General features: G+C 36.1%; 1 protein-coding gene across 4 annotated transcripts in view; it reads right to left on the bottom strand.

Moving 5' to 3' along the window:
• Positions 1-24,653, bottom strand: part of arhgef28a (Rho guanine nucleotide exchange factor (GEF) 28a) — a 281,479-nt gene that overhangs the window by 52,029 nt on the left and 204,797 nt on the right. For all 4 annotated transcript variants that reach the window (XM_028805674.2, XM_028805675.2, XM_051929496.1 and 1 more), the window contains 10 exons: positions 24,105-24,240; positions 23,875-23,930; positions 22,138-22,183; positions 18,536-18,686; positions 17,364-17,485; positions 13,941-14,081; positions 7,682-7,932; positions 4,081-4,206; positions 1,521-1,638; positions 476-727 (listed from right to left, as the gene is read on the bottom strand). In XM_028805674.2, coding sequence (XP_028661507.2) covers positions 476-727; positions 1,521-1,638; positions 4,081-4,206; positions 7,682-7,932; positions 13,941-14,081; positions 17,364-17,485; positions 18,536-18,686; positions 22,138-22,183; positions 23,875-23,930; positions 24,105-24,240 — 1,399 coding nt within the window. The remainder of the gene's footprint in view (positions 1-475; positions 728-1,520; positions 1,639-4,080; positions 4,207-7,681; positions 7,933-13,940; positions 14,082-17,363; positions 17,486-18,535; positions 18,687-22,137; positions 22,184-23,874; positions 23,931-24,104; positions 24,241-24,653) is intronic.

The following is a 24,653-nucleotide window of genomic DNA, read 5'->3' as shown; positions in this document are numbered from 1 at the left end:
CCAGACCAGCACTGCCTGTACTGAAAACCTTCTATGTTTATTTAGATATTTTTTATAATATTGAAGAACACTAAGACATACTCAAAAGTAATTAACATAACAGCACAAATATACTGTGTCTTCTTTCCTTCTGATTTATCTTTTGCTAATTTCAAAACTAAAACTGCATGTAGATATTGCTTTTGGAGATAGAGTATAAGTTGCATGGAAAAAAATGTAAGATTATGCAGGTACAGGAACTTTTTAGCATTTGGTAAATACATCACAAACCATCTTGACCCAAATGGAATGAGAAGTAGATTTCAAATGTCACATAAATATGTCAATTTAAGTTATTTATACATTTGTCCAATCCAGAGTTGATTTTTACCCTGGTCCATGGAGCACATGAGATGGATGGATTTTGTTATAAGAGAACACATAACAACTTGTATTTTTTATATTAGCATAAAAAATGGGTACTTTGCTCTCCCACCTTTCAATCTTCCAGTGGCAGTTTTCCAGAAAACAACTCCTTCATGGTGAAGAACCCGCTTTCTGTTCATCAGATCATGCTTCCGGAAGTTTCCCTTTTTAAGCCTGGCAAACGTCTTGTTGTCAATTTTACTGAGGATTTCAAGCAACTTCTGCTCTTTCTCATATTCATTAACCTTTAAATCAACTGCAGCAATAATATCCTTTACCAGTCCCAAGGATTTTGTCAGGTCTGCATGTTCGTCGGAGCCTTCTGTAAATGAAAGAAGTACATACTATTTGAGGTATAAACAAGTAATATAAACAAGAAAATATATAGACATTCTTCATGAAGCAACCAAAGAGAAAAGAACTAAAAATGTAAATATAAAAGTTCAGATGATATGAAAATTCAGGCTTTCACATGCTAGAGACTAATGTGTGTTTTAGGATGTTTGTGTTACTGTATATCATATGTGAAGGTGTGCTACATGTTTAACGTTTGTGTATTGTGGTTTTGTTCCAAAAATAAACAGGTTAGGTTGACTGATGACATCGAAAGTAATTGGTTGAATGTACTCTGCAGTGGACTGGTATACTGCTCAGAGTTCATTTCTACCTGTTGTCTGATGCTACCATTGTTGATAGACTGCAGAATCCTGTAATGCAGTACTGGAAAACACAGACGCAGAAACAGTATAATCATATAGTAGTACGGTCATATATACAGATTACAGGGAAGTATCTACTTGCAAACTCGACAAATACACCGCCTCTGTCATATTTGGAAAATAAGAGAATGTTTTTTTAATACTTTATTTTGATTAAGTAGCATAATGTAAAAACATCTCTCACAACATATTATTTAAATAAAATATTTTTCCTTAATATTTTAATAAAACTCTTCAATGATAAATATAAAAACACAGGTTAATCTTTACACTTCATTATAATTCGACAACTATAATGCTTTTAGCATTTTATTAATTTGTGCTGAACATAAACTACTTTCCAGTTTCATATCCTTTAAATATTCTAACTGGCAACCTTTTAAGAGGTGTGCTTACCTTTGGAATATTTCAGAATCCTCTCCAACAGTACTGGGTATTTTGTGAGCCGTTGAGTCACCAATAAGATACATTCAGGAATTTCTCTCCGTCGGACAAGGAAATTATTGCTTTGTTGCTATATTAAAAAAATAAGCAAATGCATTTTACGTGATTAGGTAACTTTGGGAGAGCCTAATAATACTTCACAACTGTTATCAAAACACAACCAAAAATCAAAGTAATAATAAAGAGTACTGCATAGTTCAACATACTATGACAGATTTGTTCTATTGTTGTGCCTAAAGCAAATGGGCACCTATAATTTTAAATGATAGTACATTTGTAGTGGTGTACTGTACTCTTAATTCTTGGTAAAATTCTAGACAAAACTGAATGAATGATAGAATAACACTTAATAAACCATTTTATATGGGCAAAACACATTTTTAAACACAACATTAACAAAATTATCTTGGAATGCTTTGAAATGGCATATGGAGTGATACTCCACAATATTAAAATATTAATTCATCCTTTCATCTACTACATACTGTAATAGAAAATGTAAAATATAAAACCTGGTGCCTGGCTAACTAACAGGCATTTTTATCAAAGAAGAACTTTGAAAATTTACAGCAGGCAAAGTTTAAATACAAGTAATATTTACTTATTTGCCTTAAAGTAGCATGAGCTATAAGAGAAAACAATCAGATAACAACGGTAAATAGAAAAATAAAACGGCAAGAGCCATGAAGATAGACAGCAGGCCTAAGAAATCTGCAGACTTGTGTAACTGAAAGCATAGAAAGCATTAACAAATTCTGTTCATTGGCAAATGACTGTTCAGAGAAACCAACTCTGAAACCATTTAGGAATATGTACAAAAGTTGAGGAATTGCAATGTAAAAGAAAAAACATCAAACAAATATATTCTGTCAAAGTAAATAAAAAGGCTAGCAACCATAAAAAGAGTAAATATCAAGTACAGTAGACCCCCGTGAAGTCGCGGTTCAGAGTTCGCGGCCTCAGTAATTCGCGGATTACTAATAATTGTTAGCAGAAACCGCAAATATCCGCCACAATTTTAATGGCTTTTTTCGTAGCAATACTGTACTACAGAGAGAACAGGAAGCAGCTGTAGAGAAAACCGCCACTTGGGATTGTGAAAGTAGCCAATAGAATATGAAACTGCAACTCCCAGCAGTCCCTGCAGTGGCTCGGATTGGTCTTCTGCTGAGGGTGCTGGGGCTGTTGAGGTCAAAGGATGTCAGCGTGGCTTTTAAAAAGGGGGCCGATGACCAAAAGCAAAAAAAAAAAAATTTTGTAATTTGTGTTTCAAGTTCCTGTCTGTCTGCCTTCTGTTGGGTTACCTGTACTTATTCATTTTGTCTGTTTCGTGCGTCTGGATTATCTGCCATCTGCGTGTGTACATGAGGACTGTAAGTGGATTCATGGCCATCCTGCAAAGAAAGGAGCACTCCTGAACCCGTCTTCACCATTTCAGGAACTACTGGTAGGACTATCTTTACATTCCCATTCAACGTGCAGATCTCTGGACTATCTATTTTAATCGTTACATTTCATCCGGTGCCATTTTTCATGATTTACTGTGTGTGTTTTGTTTGTGCTTTGTTGTACTTAATGTGTAATCACCGTAAGGGGAACAGGGGTGGTACTGTTGTTTTCTTATTTCATTTGTTTTCATTTACATTCTTTATTTGCTGTTTGATTACCGGTTTGCTTTGTTTTTGTATCTCAAGGCTTGGTGCAACCCTGGAATCTTCACCATAAAAATAAATAAATCTCCGTCTTCTCGATTGTGGCTTTTCATGCGACACTACGCTTACTTAAAAGCCTGAGCAGCACGTGTCCTTTTTGGCTGATTGCTTTGTTTCTCTCTCCTCCCCCAGACATTCTCTGCTCCTGTTGGGGGGGGGTGTGCTCCCCTATTTTGTTTGTCTATTGTTTAATCGATAACTAACTGCATGAGACATGTTTGTTTGAAGTATTTCAATAAAGTTCCTGTCTCTACAATCTCCTGTGTTTCTGTGCAATTCTGTGACCCAAGCTGCACTTAGGGCCCATTTATACTTCACGCTCAGAACGCGTACGCGCCCGCATCATGGCTGCCACGCGTTCTGAGCGTTCATTTGTTGCGTCCTCTGAGCATCCTTGGCATCAGCTTAATAATAATGGTAACTCTTATTTTTGGGTTTGTATACCAAGTCTTTTATCTTCTAATCATTCATTGTACAAAGAAAAAGGACAAAAAGAACAGGAAGTAATATAGCGTAATACAAATAATGGTGTTAAAACTAAATATACATCTGTGTGTTTCTCAGATTTATTTTAGTGTGTCTACTGACACAGTCACACATAGTATGGAAATGAATGACATACTGTAGATTCAGTTGCTGTGGACAGACAAAAAATTAAAATATTTTAGTAGTCAGTTGTCTGGAATCTTAAATTAAATTTGTCATAAATACAATTGCCTTGTACTGCATATACAGTAAGTATACTTACATTTTTATGTAAAAAATTATTTAAATTCCACATAAAGTGTACACCTACTTACTTTGATAAAACTGTTGAATTTCTTGTTTTGCTGCTGAAGCTCTTTGAAAAAGTTTACAGCATCGATGTGATGACTGCAAAATTCTCCATAAACTAGTTTCATTCTGACAGCACTTTCTTCTGAAAACTAAAGCAGATCATTTGTACATGCTCAATTTTTAATATATTACTTTCAGGGCTTACAAAATTACATAAAAGGGAAAAAATCTGTTCTAAAAAGAAAGTATCTGCATTTATATAAAGATGTAGAACATCCTTTATACTGCATATTGTTAGCATGTTGGCTTATAAAGAGAACATCCACATACTGCAAGTATTTTTACATTAATGTTGAGAATGTAGTAATGTTACAGATTAACTGGTACATTTAACAGAAAACATAATATTTTGAGACTAACCGCAGCTTTGACTTACTGTACAAATATAGTAATATTATATTTTGATAGCATATCAGCATATTGAATGAATACACTTAGCACAGAGTAATGCTTTCATAAAAAATAACCCCTATACATTGGTGTGAAAAACTATTTGCCCCCTTCCTGATTTCTTATTCTTTTGCATGTTTGTCACACAAAATGTTTCTGATCATCAAACACATTTAACCATTAGTCAAATATAACACAAGTAAACACAAAATGCAGTTTGTAAATGGTGGTTTTTATTATTTAGGGAGAAAAAAAAAATCCAAACCTACATGGCCCTGTGTGAAAAAGTAATTGCCCCCTGAACCTAATAACTGGTTGGGCCACCCTTAGCAGCAATAACTGCAATCAAGCGTTTGCAATAACTTGCAATGAGTCTTTTACATCGCTCTGGAGGAATTTTGGCCCACTCATCTTTGCAAAATTGTTGTAATTCAGCTTTATTTGAGGGTTTTCTAGCATGAACCGCCTTTTTAAGGTCATGCCATAGCATCTCAATTGGATTCAGGTCAGGACTTTGACTAGGCCACTCCAAAGTCTTCATTTTGTTTTTCTTCAGCCATTCAGAGGTGGATTTGCTGGTGTGTTTTGGGTCATTGTCCTGTTGCAGCACCCAAGATCGCTTCAGCTTGAGTTGACGAACAGATGGTCGGACATTCTCCTTCAGGATTTTTTGGTAGACAGTAGAATTCATGGTTCCATCTATCACAGCAAGCCTTCCAGGTCCTGAAGCAGCAAAACAACCCCAGACCATCACACTACCACCACCATATTTTACTGTTGGTATGATGTTCTTTTTCTGAAATGCTGTGTTTCTTTTACGCCAGATGTAACGGGACATTTGCCTTCCAAAAAGTTCAACTTTTGACTCATCAGTCCACAAGGTATTTTCCCAAAAGTCTTGGCAATCATTGAGATGTTTCTTAGCAAAATTGAGACGAGCCCTAATGTTCTTTTTGCTTAACAGTGGTTTGCGTCTTGGAAATCTGCCATGCAGGCCGTTTTTGCCCAGTCTCTTTCTTATGGTGGAGTCGTGAACACTGACCTTAATTGAGGTAAGTGAGGCCTGCAGTTCTTTAGACGTTGTCCTGGGGTCTTTTGTGACCTCTCGGATGAGTCGTCTCTGCGCTCTTGGGGTAATTTTGGTCGGCCGGCCACTCCTGGGAAGGTTCACCACTGTTCCATGTTTTTGCCATTTGTGGATAATGGCTCTCACTGTGGTTCACTGGAGTCCCAAAGCTTTAGAAATGGCTTTATAACCTTTACCAGACTGATAGATCTCAAATTACTTCTGTTCTCATTTGTTCCTGAATTTCTTTGGATCTTGGCATGATGTCTAGCTTTTGAGGTGCTTTTGGTCTACTTCTCTGTGTCAGGCAGCTCCTATTTAAGTGATTTTTTGATTGAAACAGGTGTGGCAGTAATCAGGCCTGGGGGTGGCTACGGAAATTGAACTCAGGTGTGATACACCACAGTTAGGTTATTTTTAACAAGGGGGCAATTACTTTTTCACACAGGGTTTGGATTTTTTTTCTCCCTAAATAATAAACACCATCATTTAAAAACTGCATTTTGTGTTTACTTGTGTTATATTTGACTAATGGTTAAATGTGTTTGATGATCAGAAACATTTTGTGTGACAAACATGCAAAAGAATAAGAAATCAGGAAGGGGGCAAATAGTTTTTCACACCACTGTATATACAATGTATAACACAGTATCAAACTAAAAAAAGTCTAGCAAGTGATGCTAAATCTAGTAAGAGAATGTTATATCTTAAACACCCAAGGATTCATTGGGTTTCCCTTTATTACACCTCTCCATAGTGCATTTCTTCATGTCATACAATATTTTCACTATAAATGTTTTAAAGTATAACATGACCTTCACTGTCCATTGATTTTGAACATATTAAGAAAACTCTTACACACCTAATAAAGGACAGACAGCCAAAATGTGTCTTCAACTGTCTTTCCTTTTCTTAAGAATTTTTTTATCCTTTTAAGAAAACTTTTTTGGTTAAACTAAGCAAAATACATTTGTCAAGTGGGTAAGCATTCCCAATAGTGAAGTGTGTGTACATAAATATTATATATATATATATATATATATATATATATATATATATATAATGTACACACACTAGGGGGTGCTGCCCCCTGCTTGCTTCACTCGCCAACCCCCAGGTTTGGTTAACCGGATATACAATTTAAAGAGATTTTTATTGTCATGGGAATTTATTTTAATTATTCAGCTAAAACAATATTTGGAATTAACTATTCTTCAAGATCGCACTCAATTTTGATTGGATTTACATTGTGACAATGCAACATATAACTGCCCGTGAGTGAACATGGTTTCTTTCTCTCTAATAAATAAACTGAATTTTTCAAATGTTTGTCCCTGTGATTTGTTAATTGTCATAGCATAAGCTTTTCTCACAGGAAACTGTAAACGTTTTAATACGAATGGTATATCAAGATCTCCTCTGGTGTCTAATGTTATTCGCGGAATATGCATTACATTACCTTTCTTGTCGCCTGTTAAAATTTTACATGTTAGAATTGTTCGACCAATTTTTAATACAACTGATCTTGTTCCATTGCATAGTCCACCACTCATACATAAATTACGCAATAACATTATGATACATCCTTCTTTCAACAGCAATTCAGCCGGTGGAAGACCGACTGGTGTTAACGCTTGTAGATTCTATGGGATTTTGTAAATTGATGTTTTCATCTTCTGCATGATCACCACCAACTGCTTCAGCATAGTCTATTGATACGCATTTAATCAATATGCCATGTAACTAATCGACAATATTTGCATTAATTTGTTTGACTTCGTTGTTTCTTGCTGCCATATTTAGATGAATGGGTGATTCTAAACTGGATCTTCGCAAGTGTGTGTGTGTGTGTTTATAAGTTAGCCCTTTAATGGATTGGTGTCTGTCCAGGTTAAGTACCGGAATGCATCTGATCACCGTGGCCTTGTTTGATAATAGTTGTAAGTAGGGCATGACTTGAAAGAATCTGAAGTCACGTCTCATCGCAGGATTAGTCTCGTCTCAAGATTTTTTTATTATATATATATATGTGTGTGTTTGTGTGTGTGCCGTGAAGAATTCAGTACAAAGGGTAATTAGTTTAACAACTTGCAATAAAATGAATATACCTGCTGCAAAAGAATATCACCAATTCTATCAATTACAAAATTTCTGTCACTATCCTCTGTCATAGACTCCTGTCGTCTCTCTGTCATCGAGGAGAAGAAACCCTTGTGAATTTCAAACAGTTCATCCAGGCAAGGGAAGATACGATCCACAATGCAGTGATCTAACTGCACTTCCTCCTTCATTCCTTTTCTAAAGATTTCAGACATGATCATCAGGGTCTGGATGTGGTGCATTTCCGTCTGCATCAGTTCTAAAAAGCAGAAATAATTGATTTTTAAAGCAGTGGTCAGTTTACTAGTATATCAACTGGAGGTCTTAGAACCTAGAACATTATCAAATATCCCAGATACTGTATATTATAACAAGTGCATTGTAAATTGAGCACTTTACAGCAGATTATTCAGCTGTTACAATATTAAGTTATACTTCTGATTGTTTACATTTTGAATGTACAAAGTGGCACTATATAAATAAATAAGAAACTTTCAATGTTATTGTATAGTGATAAATTTTTCACTTTCCCTCTTTACTTCTTTATTTCCTATATTTAATACAAATAGCAAAATACAATATACTGTTTCATTCTGCTTCTTATAAGATTAAAAGAAATTACTGGAAAACACTTGTACTGCTCATACATAGGGTTACTTTTGTAAAACTACTAAAAAAAATTTTTCCTAAATTTAATGCAGTGTATTCAATAATATACTGTTTACAGGACAACAAATGACTGTAAATTTCAGCATATTAAAATTACTTTCAAAATTTACATTTTTTAGGAAAAATATAAATCATTAAAAATTCAAATAACAGATTAAAAAATCAGTATGGAATTGTACTTCCATGTCAATTTCACTTTAGTGACACTGCAGGAAATCAATCAAAGGCAGATTTCACAATACAATACAACCAATTGTACTGTACAATAATATAGAGTCAAGTACTTTAACTTATATAATATTCATTACATACACAAATAAATGTACACTAAAATGAATAGGAAACTTAAAATTCACATTATTTTCTAACCCATTTAATTCAGACCTGGGTTGCAGAGAGCTGGAGTTTATCCTAGCCAGCATAGGGCACAAGCCAGGAACAAAACCTGGACAGGGCTCCAGTCCATTGCAAGACAAACACACACACACACACACACACACACACACACACGCACCAGACCTATGCAAACTCCATGGCAAACTCTGGTCTCCTTACTGCAAAGCAGCACTGCTACAACTGCATCACTGTGCCACCCAATTGAACCAAATGAACAATTTAAATAATATTTAAATTTAAAACTAAGCTGCAAAAACAGACAGATTGGTACAAGGGTGGATTAATGCCTCTGTGCATGTTGACCTTTACAGATCTATTGTGGGTTGTGTATGTGTGGGTGAGTGTTCATTTCTTTCTTGTCATCATCAACTAATATGTTCTAATACAGCAAACAAGCTGTCAGATATCTTCAGTTATAAACTTCTTTGAGTGCATAAGTGTGTATGCATGTGAGTGAATGTGTGCATACATGTACGAGATCAAAAACTCATACAAAATTTTTGCAAATCAGTAGGCCTGGTCCTATGGCTTAATGGAACAAACTGCAAAATTCTGCGGCAGTTATCGTTGGACATAAGTCTAACTGTTTTTGAAGGATAATAGGTACTAGACCAAAAACAATAGATCTAGAGACTGTAACAAGACAAATACAACGTAACTTGTTTGAAAAAGATAGCAAATTTTTTAGAAGTTGTCATTACAGACATATATACACACACTGATGCACATACAGACACTATTCTAAGTCTAATTGAACATCACCTATATTACTAAACGACAGTTTAATTTATGCACGGCGGACACACCGAAGCGCATGCGCACTGTGCCGCGGCGCCCCAGAGTCAAACGCAGCGGCTTCCCAGAGTCAGTAGGTGGTGCCCAAACAACACAACCTGTAAACTAAACTTGCTCTAATCCACTGTGCCAGCAGTCTGTGTGGCATGTTCAATTATGATTCCTAACAGTAAGCGATGTCTACCTAACGACACAGCCACAGAACAACAAAGACGAGACTGCATAAATAAAAACAATAAACGGAGGCTCCTACAACGCGCTTCAAAAACACCACACGCAAAGAAGTCATGGCTCCACATTGAAAGAGCTCAACTAATGGAAATACAAAACGTGCCCGTATGGATAAACACAATGAACGAGCGCGCCCACAACGCGCTTCTGACACAGCAGAGGAAAAGGAGGCACGGCTCCAAATGGAAGGAGCTCAACGATTAGTAATACAAACACGAGCCCGTATGGCTACGACCTGTAAACGAGCCCGTATGGATAAAAACAATGAACGAAGGCGCCCACACAAAGAAACCGCTTTAGTACAAATAGGTTTATTTAATTAAATGAAAACTTTACCATGGCTACGACCTGTGAACTAAACCTGAGGTAAAGCGTGCACGCCAGGTTGTACAGCCGCCCGAAAGCGACCGCCCACACCACTGCATATACCACATTCGTTTAGTAATGTGGAACCTCCATGCCCAGTTCCGCCGCCATAGTCACTTCAGCACGCGAATTCGCCGCCATCAGCAAACGACTTCTTGCTGACGACACAGCCATAGAAAAACAAAAAAGAGACTGCATGAATAAAAACAATAAACGAAGGCGCCTACAACGCGCTTCTGAAACACCAGAACCAGATGAGTCACAGCTCCAAAAAGAAACCGCTTTAGTACAAATATGTTTATTTAATTAAATGAACTTTCCCAGGACGCACCCAACCTCCATGATATTTCATCCCTCGAAATATCGGAGGGAACAGAAAGTGATTGCCATTCTTGGATTTGCGATTCTTTCGAGAATCGCGGGCTTGCTAGTAGAATCAGAATCTGAAGTTAACTTGATAGTGAATTTTTGACACCACCAAAAATATATTCCATGTATATGGAAATAAAAAACAGTTTAGGATTTAGAAATACATCTTGATAAGCATTATAATGGTGATTAAAATGTTCTTGTCAGAAGCCAGGTATGGTATCTCATAGGATTCAAATAACTATTAAAAGAACTAATATGGAGACATAATATTAAGTTTCACTGATGTGCAACATATTCACTGAAACTCCTGTCGTGTCCCGCATTAAACGGGTGAATGAGATGAAACAATGAATGCTAAAACACTGCCTTTCAACTCATGCAAGACAAAGTTCTATAGATGTGCTAAATTCTACAATTAGAAATACATCATTATATACTGAAAACTTCAACACTGACTTTGCTCAGTTCATTCACTTTAGTTGGTATGTATTTTGACAGTGACATATTATGTTATCTTTATATTATTTTTTATAATACAGTGGAACCTCGGTTTGCGAGCATAATTTGTTCCGGAAACGTGCTCGTAGTCCAAAGCACTCGTATATCAAAGTGAATTTCCCCATAAGAAATAATGGAAACTCAGATGATTTGTTCCACAACCCAAAAGTATTCATATAAAAATGATTAATACAAAATATAAAGTAAAAATACATAAAACAAATTAACTTGCACTTTACCTCTGAAAAGAATCATGGCTGATGTGAGTGAGTTTCTAAACGCTTGTGGGATTGCACCCAACGGGACGACACGCGGAAGAATGTCCCAAAGCAATTGCAGTCTCCCAGCGCTGCAGCAGTTCTCCGTAAAAGCGAATCCGAAAAGATCGCGGACATGCTATAAGCGCCTGCCGTCAATGGGTGATACAACAAACATTATAAATGTGCAGGGCCCTGCCTGACTGCTGTGTCTGTGTATAAATAACCGCGCTGTTGCTGTTTCAAGCTGAATAAACCTTGTGTTGCTACTGAGACTCAGCTTCGTGTTTTAGGGTGCAAGACTGGCACGTCACGGCACACACGCGCGCGCGAGCACACACACACACACACACACGAGCGTGCGCGTGCACACACGCACGTGCACACTGTCACAATGCTAATGCTGTAGTAAACACTATATGCTCGTATGGATGTTGACTATATGAGTGAGGCACGCCGACTCAGACGGAGAATAGGAGACGATTGCCCACAATCCCGCAGTGAGAGAGAGAGAAGAACCATCAGCTCAGTTGTGATCACATGACGCTCAGCAGACAAAGCGTATACAGTACATACTACTCATACTGCAAGACCTCGCTCGTTTATCAAGTGAAAATTTATTAAAAATTTTTGCTCGTCTTGCAAAACACTCGTAAACCAAGTTACTCGCAAACCGAGGTTCCACTGTATTTTTAAGATCTGTTTTTGCAAGATACAGATATTCTCAGTGTGCATGATACAAAAAGTTAATCATAAATACAACAAAGCCGTTAAGTACAAGTACCATTATGTATCACTGTTCTTCAAAATCCTGTCTTTCACTCATAAAACCATACCTTACTTAACTAACTCTATTACTCTATAGCATACGCTGTAATCGTAAAACACTATTGTCATTGTAATTAAATAGACTTATGATTACCTTTTAACTCATGTCTGGAATATCCATGACATGTCCCCAAGAACTAGATTCTGCAAAACACCTCTAACAAATGGTACAAATTAGCTATAAAAGAAAAAGCTGCTTAGCTTTTGCAACTACTATAATGGATAAAATAATACTGTATGTACCACAACATTCAAAGGATGCCCTCAAAGAAATTATTTAATGGGCAATTAATAATAACATACTGCGGACAAAACCCAGGGAATTAAATATAATGGGGCAAACAGTTAATAATCTGACATCAAGATTTTGTGCTATATTTTTTTCATGCATAATTAACTCAAAGTCAATAAACTTTCACAGCATCTGATCTGGTGAATATTGCTTCTGACTAAATTCTATGTTGCCATAATAAAAAACAGGCACTTTTAGTTCATTATTTGAAAAACATGGCACAGCATTACTGATATAAAAGGTTTCGGCAAGTTCTATGTTATGTTTAAAAACAGCAAACCCTTTTAATCAGTTTGCATTTCTAGCATCTCATGTTTCATGCTCAGGTCCTGTACTTATTGTCAGCTTCAACATCAGCCTCCATTTAATCAGATGCAGCCAGTGGGGCTGTTTCTTCCTGATGCAAACTGTACAATGGAAACCACTAAGCCCTATCTTCTATATATGATCTATGTCAAATGCTGTTTGAACACAAGCTTTTAATTAAAGCCTGAAGGCTACGGAGGACCTGCATCCCCAATAGCTCACACAGGTCCATAACTTATGTTTAACTGCCACTCGCTGGAAGGATCCCCAGGTTTCTATGAGAAAGGATAAACTCTGATATTTCAGATGTTATTGACTACATCCATTTTCAGACTTGGGCATAGATATGGAATTCCCAGGCGTTAATTTTTAAATGTATTCTTTACTACACTGACTCCATTAAGTGACCTCTTGCTTATGCTTTTCTCAGTTCTTTAGGCAACCAAAGTAAATTTTTGTGACCACTGAATTTCAATGAATTTTGAATTTATCTTATTGAATCAGTAGTTCTCTTAAGCTAATGTCTGTCACATTACATGACTTCTAGTTTTTTGTTTTTTCAATTCAATTCAAATCTTTATTGTCATGTGTACAAGTACCACTTATAATGAAATGCTTACTTGCATGTGCCTCCACAGACCGGAAACAAACACCACAGAAAAAATAAATTTAGAATACAAAAAGTGACAGCAAGTGCATGTGCAAGGTAACAGTAGTAGTAGTAGCAGTGGAGGTGACAAGATTACGGTTTGTTAATGAGTATAATTGCAGTTGGACAAAAACTGTTCCTGAATTTGGAGGTGCAAGTAGGGATTGACTTTATATGCTTCCTAGATGAGAGAGAGTGAAAAGTGGCAGTGCAGGACAGCTGGAGTCCCACCTGATACTGTTTACCTTCCTAAGACAACATGTGGTAAGGATGTCATAGGTCACAGGGAGCTGAGTGCCTGTGATCTGCTGTGCTGTTTTCACCCCACACTGTAGAGTTAGGCGATCCTGAACTGAACAGCTGGTGTACCAGGATGTAATGCATCCTGTGAGGATGGATTCCACAGCACACCATTTGTTTGACATCTTGGAAAGCACTTTTAGCTATATCATGTGTATGAAAATGTGCTATAAAATAAAAGTTTTTCTTGTAAACTTCCTGGCATTAAAAAGGTTTTCCATCTTAAATATGATCATTACTATTATTGTGGTGAAAAAAAAACTGATTTGTGAATTACAACCTACACAGAAAATACAAAAAAATCTCACCATAAATAACATCCTGTCTTTTAATAATCGATTTTTCCTGCTTGCTGCAGAATTCTGGTTCAACTGCCAAGCTCCATGACTCTGCCTCATATTCCACTGAATCTGCCATAAAGTCATTTCTTAGAGGAGAATCAATCATGTCTGTAAAGCAACCAAAAATGTTTAAATAATAAAAAAAATGACAATTATATATATTTTTTTATTTCTGTTACTTACCCCATGTTGTTGTAGTGATGTAGTGAGATGTGATGAAACAAAAGTAATTTTATGATGAATGGAGATTGCAAAGATTATGATTCAACAGTCTTCAATGGGCATCAGCAGAGAGGCCAATACTGAACATGAGCAACCAATATTAAACCATCCATGAATAAATGTCAAGTAATTGATGTTGCATAATCCACATGTCAGTTGTCCAAACATATTCTCAAAACAACAAAAACACATACATTTTTTGCTAAAAAATTGGTAAATTAATATGGCAGGAAAAGGCAAGTACTAAAGAAACATTAAGCGCATTCAAGCAGGATTTGACTCCCTGTCATTCATTTTTAACGCACAAGTGAGGCCATCTGGAGTACTGTGTGCAGTTTTGGTCTCAGGCTACAAAAATAACATAAAATGCTGGAGAAATTCCAGATAAAAGTGACTAGGCTGATTTCAGGTCTACAGGGGATAAATTATAAAGTGAGATTAAAAGAGTTGAGCCTTTTCACTTTAAACAAAAGAAGATTAAGAGGAGTCATGATTGACGTGCTTAAAATCATTAAAGAATTTGTGCAGTGGATCAAGACTGTTACTTTAAAAGGAGTTCATCAAGAACAAGGGGACACAGCTGGAATCTTGTTAAGGGTAAATTTCTCTGAAATATTTAAAAAGTTTTTCTTTACACAAAGAATCATTGACATATGAAATAAGATACCAAGTAGTGTGATAGACAGTAGGACTTTAAGGACTTTCAAAAATCAACATGATGTGTTTTTAGAATACTTAAGTCGATAGGACTGGCGAGCTTTGTTTGGCTGAATGACCTCGATATTCTGTATATGCATTTAATGATTTTTTTTTCATGGCTCCAAAATCCATGCTAACCCCTACTTTCTCTGCTGTTCTTTTTCTGGTTTTCTGTGGTGGCAATCTGTGCCACCACCACCTGATCAAAGCACCTTGCAATCCCTACACTAATGGATTGAAGGCCAGAGGTCCACATGACCATCATCGTCTAATTCTTCCACGTGAAGCCTGAATACCATCAGGACTGATTTAGATCATTTATGTTAGGTAGAATGGCTAGTGGGGGCTGGGCGGTCTCGTGGCCTCAGAACCCCTGTAGATTTTGTTTTTTACTCCAGGCCTCTGGAGTTTTTTTTTTTTTTTCTGTCCTCCCTGGCCATGGGACTTTACTTTATTCTATGTTAATTAGTATTGCCAAATTTTATTTTTTTATTTTTTCTTTCTTGTAAAGCACTTTGAGCTACATCATTTGTATGAAAATGTACTATATAAATAAATGTTGTTGTTGTTGTAGTAATGTAAAGAGTCCTGTCTTCAATTGAGGAGTTGGTTGAACTGTTTGAACAAGCTTCTTTTTGTGCACATTTCAGTATTTAACAATATCTTATAAAAACACATTTTGGATATATACAGTATAGAACTGGATAAATGATATTAGTATATTGTGACATAAGTAATTAGAGATTTTTTTCATGGACGTTTTAATATTTTTTGCTGTTGTATATACAGTAGTATTGGCCCCATGGCCAACCCTTAGTGAAACCCATTGTACCATAAACTGTGTATTCTTCATTCTCCATGAGAATAAAATATTTTCTAGGCCATTACTATGAACAACAGAGGTAGGTAATAGATCAAAAGACATAATTTTTGAATACAGTACTCCTTTAAAAACTGCACAAATCTCTTACTTAATGATCAATTTATTCAAGTTAAAATCGGAAAATATCAAGTAAACCCACTGAAATATTTAACAGCTTTGTTCATGCTTAATCAGAGATAATACATTCTTAGGAATTATATTAGCTCTTGAAATTCCCATTATCAAGTTTCCTTGAATGCTCACTTCAGTCACACTAGCCCTCAACCTGGCAATTCAGTCTGGAACAGGCCACCCAGGGAGGAATCTGTGGCATTTTTAAGGATATTTAACCAGGGTGGTACATTATATCTGAATCCAATTACTTATAAAATGTCCAAGAGTGATATACCTGAATCCTTGACAACAGGTAAAGAGACTGAGGTAGGACTAAAGTACTGGAATTGTAAGAATAAAAATCAGTTTTTAAATTCTACATATTTAGTAAGAATAACTTAGTCATGTCTCTATTGAAACAACTGAATGAGAAGTATGACAGTTTAGTAAATTATTTTCTGCTTAAAGAAAATTCCTCTGGTTCTTATTTTAATAATAATTGCACGTGTGCATTAAACTAATGTGGCTAAATTGTTAAGATTACATTTTCGATTTTTCTTGTTGAATGAACAAGTGAATGAACATTTTGAATATTTGTCTTGTTGTTTTCTCAGTTAGTATTTTACAACATTCAGGTTTTGTTCAGGCTGAGCAGTCAAAATTGAAGTGTAACTCCAAAGAGTTGGGAAGGTTGAGTTGTTTACATAGACACAAATTACAATTTACACTGGTTTTAGATTGTTAAATTGACCCTACAATTTGATATAGTTGTCACTATTTTCACACAACTATGAAAACTATCAAAGAAAAGATTATGACAAAACATACATGCACTACATTATTTAGTAATCAGGGATTTTCTTTATAAGTAAACCTTCTGTATAAACATGAGAGAAAACTTTTCATCTCAATATGTTTATTTTAATGTATTACTATCTCACAAGGACTTTCATTTAAGACTGATGCAAACAGTTTCAAGGAACTGTGCACATGTTGTGTCTACATCTGGGATCAGCTACCATGTCTCAGCTGACACTGGGGGATATGATGAGTTGTTATCATCTGTTTTTACTGTGGTTTCTGTGATTCATGAAAAGTACCTCTCAATTACTCAAGGTGAATGTCATGTCAGAAACCTAGAAATCATGGCTTTCCCTTCTGGAATGCAGACTTGAAAGTTTTTAAATCACAGAGAAAAACTCTGTATTTTAACATTGTTGTTTTAAGTCAAACATAGGAAAATACTGCTATTAAACAATTCATACTCAGAAGACAGACATAAAAGTGTGGAAAATGGAAATAGCTGTAATGGATTGTTTGATCGTGATAGATACAGTATCAATCAAAGTTTTATTTATTAAATGGCAATAAAAAAGGCATACAACTAACAGTTGATTTTTGATAATTGTAACACCTTCTTTCATGTTCCTGTGTGTTAAAAATACATGAGGTATATGTAAAGGCTAATTGGACACTTCAAACAGCCTCCTCACCTTCCAATGGAAATGTATCCGTGGAGGGAGATGTTCCAAATACTTGAAGCATTTCCTCAGATTGGGACCAGCTTTTTGCACTGTTATTGTCTACATCAGAATCCATGATGTCATTAGATTTCCTGAGGACAAGACATATCACACATACTAAGACAAAAAAATCATATGACACAAGAAAAGCAAGTACAAAGTGAAAAAGTAAATCCATAAACTGCAACTTCCCAAATAATAACTCTACATTTTCAGAACACAAAGAAACCAAGAAACATACTTGTAAGAACATGAAATGTACATACACTGAAGTATAGGGTATCCAAGTGTACATGGTGCTTTAAATCTTACAGGTTGTTTTGAACTTATTTTCAGTTTTGAAAATTAATAAAAATGACTGCATTATATACGCTTTTAAGGATATGGAATTTAAAATACCATTGACTGGACCCTTTATCTTGGAAGTATGAGATAAAATGTATTCTAATTTAAGGTATTTTTGAATTTAAGTCATGAATGAGACTAACTGTAATACATGTGAAGTAAATAATTAAAAATGTACAGTATATAGCATTACATTTTGTTTTGTTGCTACTAAGCAAAAGTTATATTGTGAGCCCTGCCAACATGCAGTATAACTGTATGGCGTAAGTTTAATAATAATTGCTTGTACCTTCATTGAAGATGAACTTTAATATCCAGACTTCATGCTTTAACCAACACATTTAATGTGGGGTGGCAAGGTGGTGCAGTGGGTAGTGCTACCACTTCACAAATAGTGGGTTTAAATATTGTACCCTAACACTGTCTGTTATTATGAATATCTCAAAAATAAACATGTTGTTTTAATAATATTGATGTGTGCATGGGGTGCCTTAAAATGAACAGGTGCTTCATCTAGGTCTGGTTACTGCTGATATAATCTCAAGTTCTCACAAATTTAAAAAGTTTGATTAAGCTGGTTTAGAAAATGAAAGGATGGATAGAGCTTATACTAAGATTAATGTTTACAGACTGAAAAATACAAAGATGAATTACATTTTCTTAGTACCGTTCTTTAATAGCTTTAACAAAAATCTGTTGTGGAGGACAAAATAATAATTTAAGCATATATTTCATGGAAATAACATCACAGAGAACTCTTACAATGATCTATGAACCCTACCAAGGGTCTGACTTACCGGTCAACACTGGGGCCAAACACATTCTTTGAATGTAGATTATTCTGAGAGTAGGATTCTCGTCTTGTATCTTTGGATATTCCTATGGGTATAGTGGAAGACCAGCTGTTCGTTGGAGGAGATGGAAGAGGTACATCCTTTGCTGATGAAGCTAAATAAATGGTATGTTTATATATTTTAAACATTTTTGAGTTTAAATATGAAAGCACTTTAAAATGCAACCTAAGTTAAAACAAACTAGAATTCAAATGATTATTCATTACACATCCTGAATAAAAGACATATTATTAAACTACTGAATACCAAGTCTTGTCACTGTGGTGGAAACCTTCAGTACTGAGATACTGGAACAACCTGGCCATTAGTTTACCAAATAAGCTTGATGCACTGGATAGTCTAATGTTGTTTGTCAAATTTAAGTTCCTTTTATTTCAATTTGCAAAGATTTCCAGTATATGAGGGGTGATTAAAATGTCAACAAAAAGAAATACTCTACAGTGATGATTTTGTAAGTGTCCTAAGACTACTTCCTAAGTACTATGATATGTAAATTACAATGATTTAAAGTTGTTTATATTGTATTATTTCTAAACCAAGTCAGTGAATGCTAAAAACTATAAGATCATGCAGTATAATATTGAATTTGTAACACTAGACAGCAACACCCCTACAGAAATTCTTTCTCGCCTAGTCAACATAAACCAGGAGCATTCATGTGCCATAATCAAGGGATAGCCTGCTGAATTCTACTGTGGCAGGATGTTTCTCAAAACTGATCCTAGCTGTCTGTGACCATGCAGGTCGGCTCCATGCTCCCTCTTCCATTTTGGGAGCTTCTTCAGCCCAACACTGCTAATACTCATGACTGGGATAAGCCTGGCTAAATGAGGACAAACACACACCAATCACGGTGATGGTGAAAATGTGATCTAGTGCTTTTAATACACAATTCAAAAATCAAAACAGTTAGTGTCCATTAAAGTGCAGTGCTCAAAATATCATCAATAAATAAATAATCCATAAAACAGTGGAAATCCGTGAGATAAAAACAAGACTTAAAAAGAAGATTAAAACCAACGCCACAGTTAGCGGGTCATTGTTCCTCCCAGACTCGGATGAGCCCATCACAATTCCCTTTTCTTCTCCCCAGCTCACAATAGCTCACTCAGCTGGCAGAGACGCTAGCAGCCCCAGTCCTCTCCTCCCAACCCCTGTCTTAGCTGCCTCAAATGGCATCAGCCAGACCGCTCAGGGTCGGTTGTCCTCCAGTCTTCCTTCATGGTCCCACAGTCATCCCTGGGGAGGATATCACCTTCATCGCACCCGCTCCTCAATGACGGTCGGCATGCATGATCTGCCTGCAGAGCACCAAACCTTTGCTCCTATGTGGCACAAACAACTGCACTGCCTTTCCCCACAATGGCTGCCTTGACCTGTCTCTCCACCCGCTATAGTTTTCTGGTTCGTCTGCTGTTCATTCTCTCTCTCCCTCCCGTTTCTCTCTTGTGCTCCCCTTTTATATGCTGGGAAGCAGTTGCAGATGTGATTGCTCTGGGCTGATAATGATGGAATCAAACTACCTGCACATGTCGACATGGCAACGCATGGACTGCTGATCACCTCACACCAACCCGGAGATGAGCTATCTTCTCTGCAGATTGCTCGCACATGCTCCACTCCCCAGCATAAGCACGTCCATTTATTTATTTAAACGGACACTTTTTCTGAGCGTCGGACCCGCTATACCACTATCTGACCTACGGTCTAGACTGATGAAAGAAGAAAATGTTGAATTACAATGGAGAACTTTTTAAGAGTGACAGTGAGTAATAGCAGGTGTAACAGCCATTTGTCTAAAATTGTAAATGTGATTGATCACATTATGAAATTAATTGTATATAATAAATGTTTTTGGAAAAATATATATAGTAAATATAATGGTATAGATTTATTGTGAATGTTAGGAAGACAATGAAGCATACGAAAATGAAGTTTTTTTAAAATTTATTTAAAGCATGTAACATTACATACAATCAAGTCAAACCTAAACTAAATTCAAGGAAAATGAAGTGTAGCTTGGCTGATTTGATAGATGTGGGAGGAACAATCTTCTTAGTCTGTCAGTGAAGCAGGACAGTGACAGCAGTCTGTCGCTGAAGCTGCTCTTCTGTCTAGAGATGACACTGTTTAGTGGATGCAGTGGATTTTCCAGAATTGATAGGAGCCTGCTGAGCGCCCTTCGCTCTGCCAAAGATGTCAAACTGTCTAGCTCCATGCCAACAATAGAGCCTGCCTTCCTCACCAGTTTGTCCAGGCGTGAGGCGTCTTTCTTCTGAATGCTGCCTCCCCAGCACACCACTGCGTAGAAGAGGGCGCTCGCCACAAACGTCTGATAGAACATCTACAGCATCTTATTTCAGATGTTGAAGGATGCCAGCCTTCTAAGGAAGTATAAACCGGCTCTGTCCTTTCTTACACAGTGCATCAGTATTGGCAGTCCAGTCTAATTTAATCATCCAGCTGCACTCCCAAGTATTTATTGTTTGCACCATCTGCACACAGTCACCTCTGATGATCCCGGGTCCATGAGGGGTCTGGGCCTCCTAAAATCCACACCAGCTCCTTGGTTTTGCTGGTGTTCAGGTGTAGGTGGTTTGAGTCGCACCATTTAACAAAGTCATTGATTAGGTCCCTATACTCCTGCTCCTGCCCACACCTGATGCAGCCCAAGATAGCAGTGTCATTCCTTTTGAAGCAATGGGTGGCTGCTCCCATTATTCTGTACTACAATGAGATTTGATCTGTTGAACAGGTCATAGAAAAACAGTTTTCTACTGTTAAATTAAGAAATTAACATTTTGAGTGTTTTTGCTGGCTGTCCTATTAAGGTAGACAGATGGATCAATATGAAGTTGATCTGTACCTAACAGACAGAACTAATTTTAAGAATTCACATTTCGTTAACTATGAATGACAGACAAGCAGCCTACAGCAGTCTTTAACCTACATGGGTCCAGTGCTCTTTTTACAACAGTAATTTGTCTGCCAATTATCATCAATTATGCACCGTAGGTCTGCCAGTGTCCTCCAAAGCTGACCATATCCTTCCTCTTCCCGGATCTGTGCTGCTCAGTGAGTGATCAATCACATTACTTGATTAACTCAACCATTCATCTTCAATGCTAATTTAACATGAGACTTCACTTTTTCTAATACAAAATATAACAGCAAAAATCCGAAATGCAATCTAGAACCTTCTAACAACAGTAACTGGAAATACAACTGAAAGCAGTAAATATGGGTAAGAAGACTATATAGCCAACACATTCTGCTATATTCATTTTTCATAATCATGGCACTTCCACAAACATTTTAAAAACACATAAATAACTTTAACTTAGAAAACAAAGTATATTGCTATATTGTGCCATTTTAGTGAACCTAGTGTAAACTAAGACAATGTTAAATATATTTTCAATACTCTAACAAGGCAATACATTAAAATAAAATATAGCACCAGCACATATAGATATTTTCAAAACAAAATATTTTACAATAAAAATTCTTTCATTAAATGACAAATATGACACAGCAAGACTTACACTGTGGAGTGGTCACTGGCTTGTTTTTGATTGACGTGCTCAGCCTCTGTTTAATCAGAATACAATAACAAATTTAATGAAATGTGAATATAGTAGTATTTAGAATATTTACTAAACAAAACAAATTAATACACAATCGAATTTTAAATAATATAATTTAAAAGTTATAGATTACTGAAACAGAAAGTGCTTACAAATGTTTATATTTTACCCAGACTCACAGTAAGAGGATATTCCAGTAGAAATGCACAATTTTCATGATGTTTTGGCACTGTTGCTATGCTTGGCTTATGCGAACACCCACAACTTTGCTAGTAGTATCTAAAGGTGTCTAATGAACATCATCATTTATTTAAGAATTGACAGGTGATATGTTTTTGGCTTCTTTTATTCATGCACTAAACCAGACAAATCATATAGCTCACGGAAAACAGAAACAAAATAAAAAGTTCATTAGCTTTGTCTATAAAGGTACAATTAAAAAGTATGTTAGATGTTCCATAAAACTAGCAATTTCTCTTATCAAGAGAAGAGAATATTATACCTCCTGGGATCAACTTGTTCCTATCATAAAGACAACGTGAAATGAGTGATTATTTCCTAAAAACAAATCTGAATTAAGATTCAGAAATTTAAGAGATGGCATGGCAACTCAGTGGTTAGTGTTACAGTGTCAAAGCTGAAGACTTTTGGGCTCTTAATCTGTGTCTGTTCACTACCTATTCTAAACTTCTCCTTATGTCTCTGTGGGTTTTCTACAGCTACCTTACTTTTCTCCCATTTCCAAAAGGCCTAATCTAAATTATCCTTGTATGAATGTGTGGGTATGCTGTATGCATAAGATAGGCAGGGATTCCATTCTGGGTTGGTTCCTGCCAATGACCAAATGCTTCCAGGAATAGCTTTGGCATCCTGCCACAAATTTGAACATATCTTCTCCATTTGCTCAGATACATTGTGTCATTTTCATATAGTTTTCACTAAGCAAGTAATATGTCAACTGTCAAATAATGCAAAGAGTATGCCGTGGCGCAAGGTTAGGGGCTTCGCCTCTAGCGCTGACGTCCGAGGTTCGATTCCCGAGAGGGGAGTGCAGTAGAGTGTGTACGCCTGATGAGCCCAGAATTAGGGCGAAACACGTGTCACGTACTCTTTGCATTATTTGACAGTAAACTATTTCAACCATTCTATGATCTGCTCCTCACAACTGAGGGCATCGTGGCGGATGTTAGCCGACTTGCTGACCAACCACAAGCGTTACCTGGTAGGTAACCACCCATACAATCAGATTGTGATTCAGACTACGAATGCCGTGAATGTAATTATCCCGATCTACATGCTGTCAAATAAACAAACCACACGCCGTGGCGCAACGTTAGGGGCTTCGCCTCTAGCGCTGACGTCCGAGGTTCGATTCCCGAGAGGGAGTGCAGTATGATTCAGTTGTGATTCAGACTACGAATGCCGTGAATATATATATATATATATATATATATATATATATATATATATATATATATATATATATATATATATATATAATATTTATATCATATTTATCCACAGGGAATATATTCAATGAATGAAAGAAATATAGATAACAGAGAAATACTAATGATCACTTAACAGAAGTACAGTAATTTGAAAACATTTTAAAATTAACAATAATAATAATACTACATGTTTGATGCATTCTTTTGTTTAGGATCATAATTTAAGTAAGGCCTATACACTTACCCTAATACATGGTGCAACACTTTCTTTGCAGTGTTTGTGGATATTAATCGTGCAGTCTCAAAAAAAAGGAAACACAAAAGAAAAACAATCATTATTTTATAATTGTTTGTTATTGTAAATGTGTTACATTTTTTACTTAAAACTATGAACTAGAAACTTAAAACTACATTTTTAAAATTAAATACTGATCAGGCCTTTTTAATACAAGAAGAAAAGAAATAAATACCTACTAGAACACTGAAAAAGCTCTTTCCCAACAATGGTTTTGTCACACACCAAGCAGAGAGTAGGTCCAGAAAATGAGCCACTTACAAACTGGTGGCCATGGATTAATTTGTCCTTTCCATCTTTTTCCTTATTCTTTCCCTTATATAGAAAAAATAACTATTATAAAGTCTTTTCTCATCTCATCATATTTTTCAGAACCACAGTAAAATTTTAAAAAACTACATTTTTTTTCAAGAACACAACAGACATGCAAACACTACAGCTAAACTGGAAAATATTAACTGTGGGACACATGCTGATGTTTTGTGCTTATTTTATCATGGTCAGTTTACTCACTGGATAAGCAGTAGACAATAAAATTTTACTCTCATTTGTTACCTTGTTTGCACTGCTGCTGGTGGTGGTTAATGATTACTAAATGTAAGGTAATTGTTCTTTCAGACAAACAGTTAAACCAGTATTTTTGCATCTGTTTGCATCTTTTTCTTTGTCAAGCACAATTTTCCATAAAGATTCTCATTTAAAGTTCAGCAGAATCTGACAGTCATATT

The sequence above is a fragment of the Erpetoichthys calabaricus genome, chromosome 7 (assembly GCF_900747795.2).
Source record: "Erpetoichthys calabaricus chromosome 7, fErpCal1.3, whole genome shotgun sequence".
In the NCBI taxonomy this organism is placed as follows: domain Eukaryota; kingdom Metazoa; phylum Chordata; class Cladistia; order Polypteriformes; family Polypteridae; genus Erpetoichthys; species Erpetoichthys calabaricus.
Note: the sequence above shows the minus strand (reverse complement) of the source record. Positions and strands in the feature narration are given on the sequence as shown.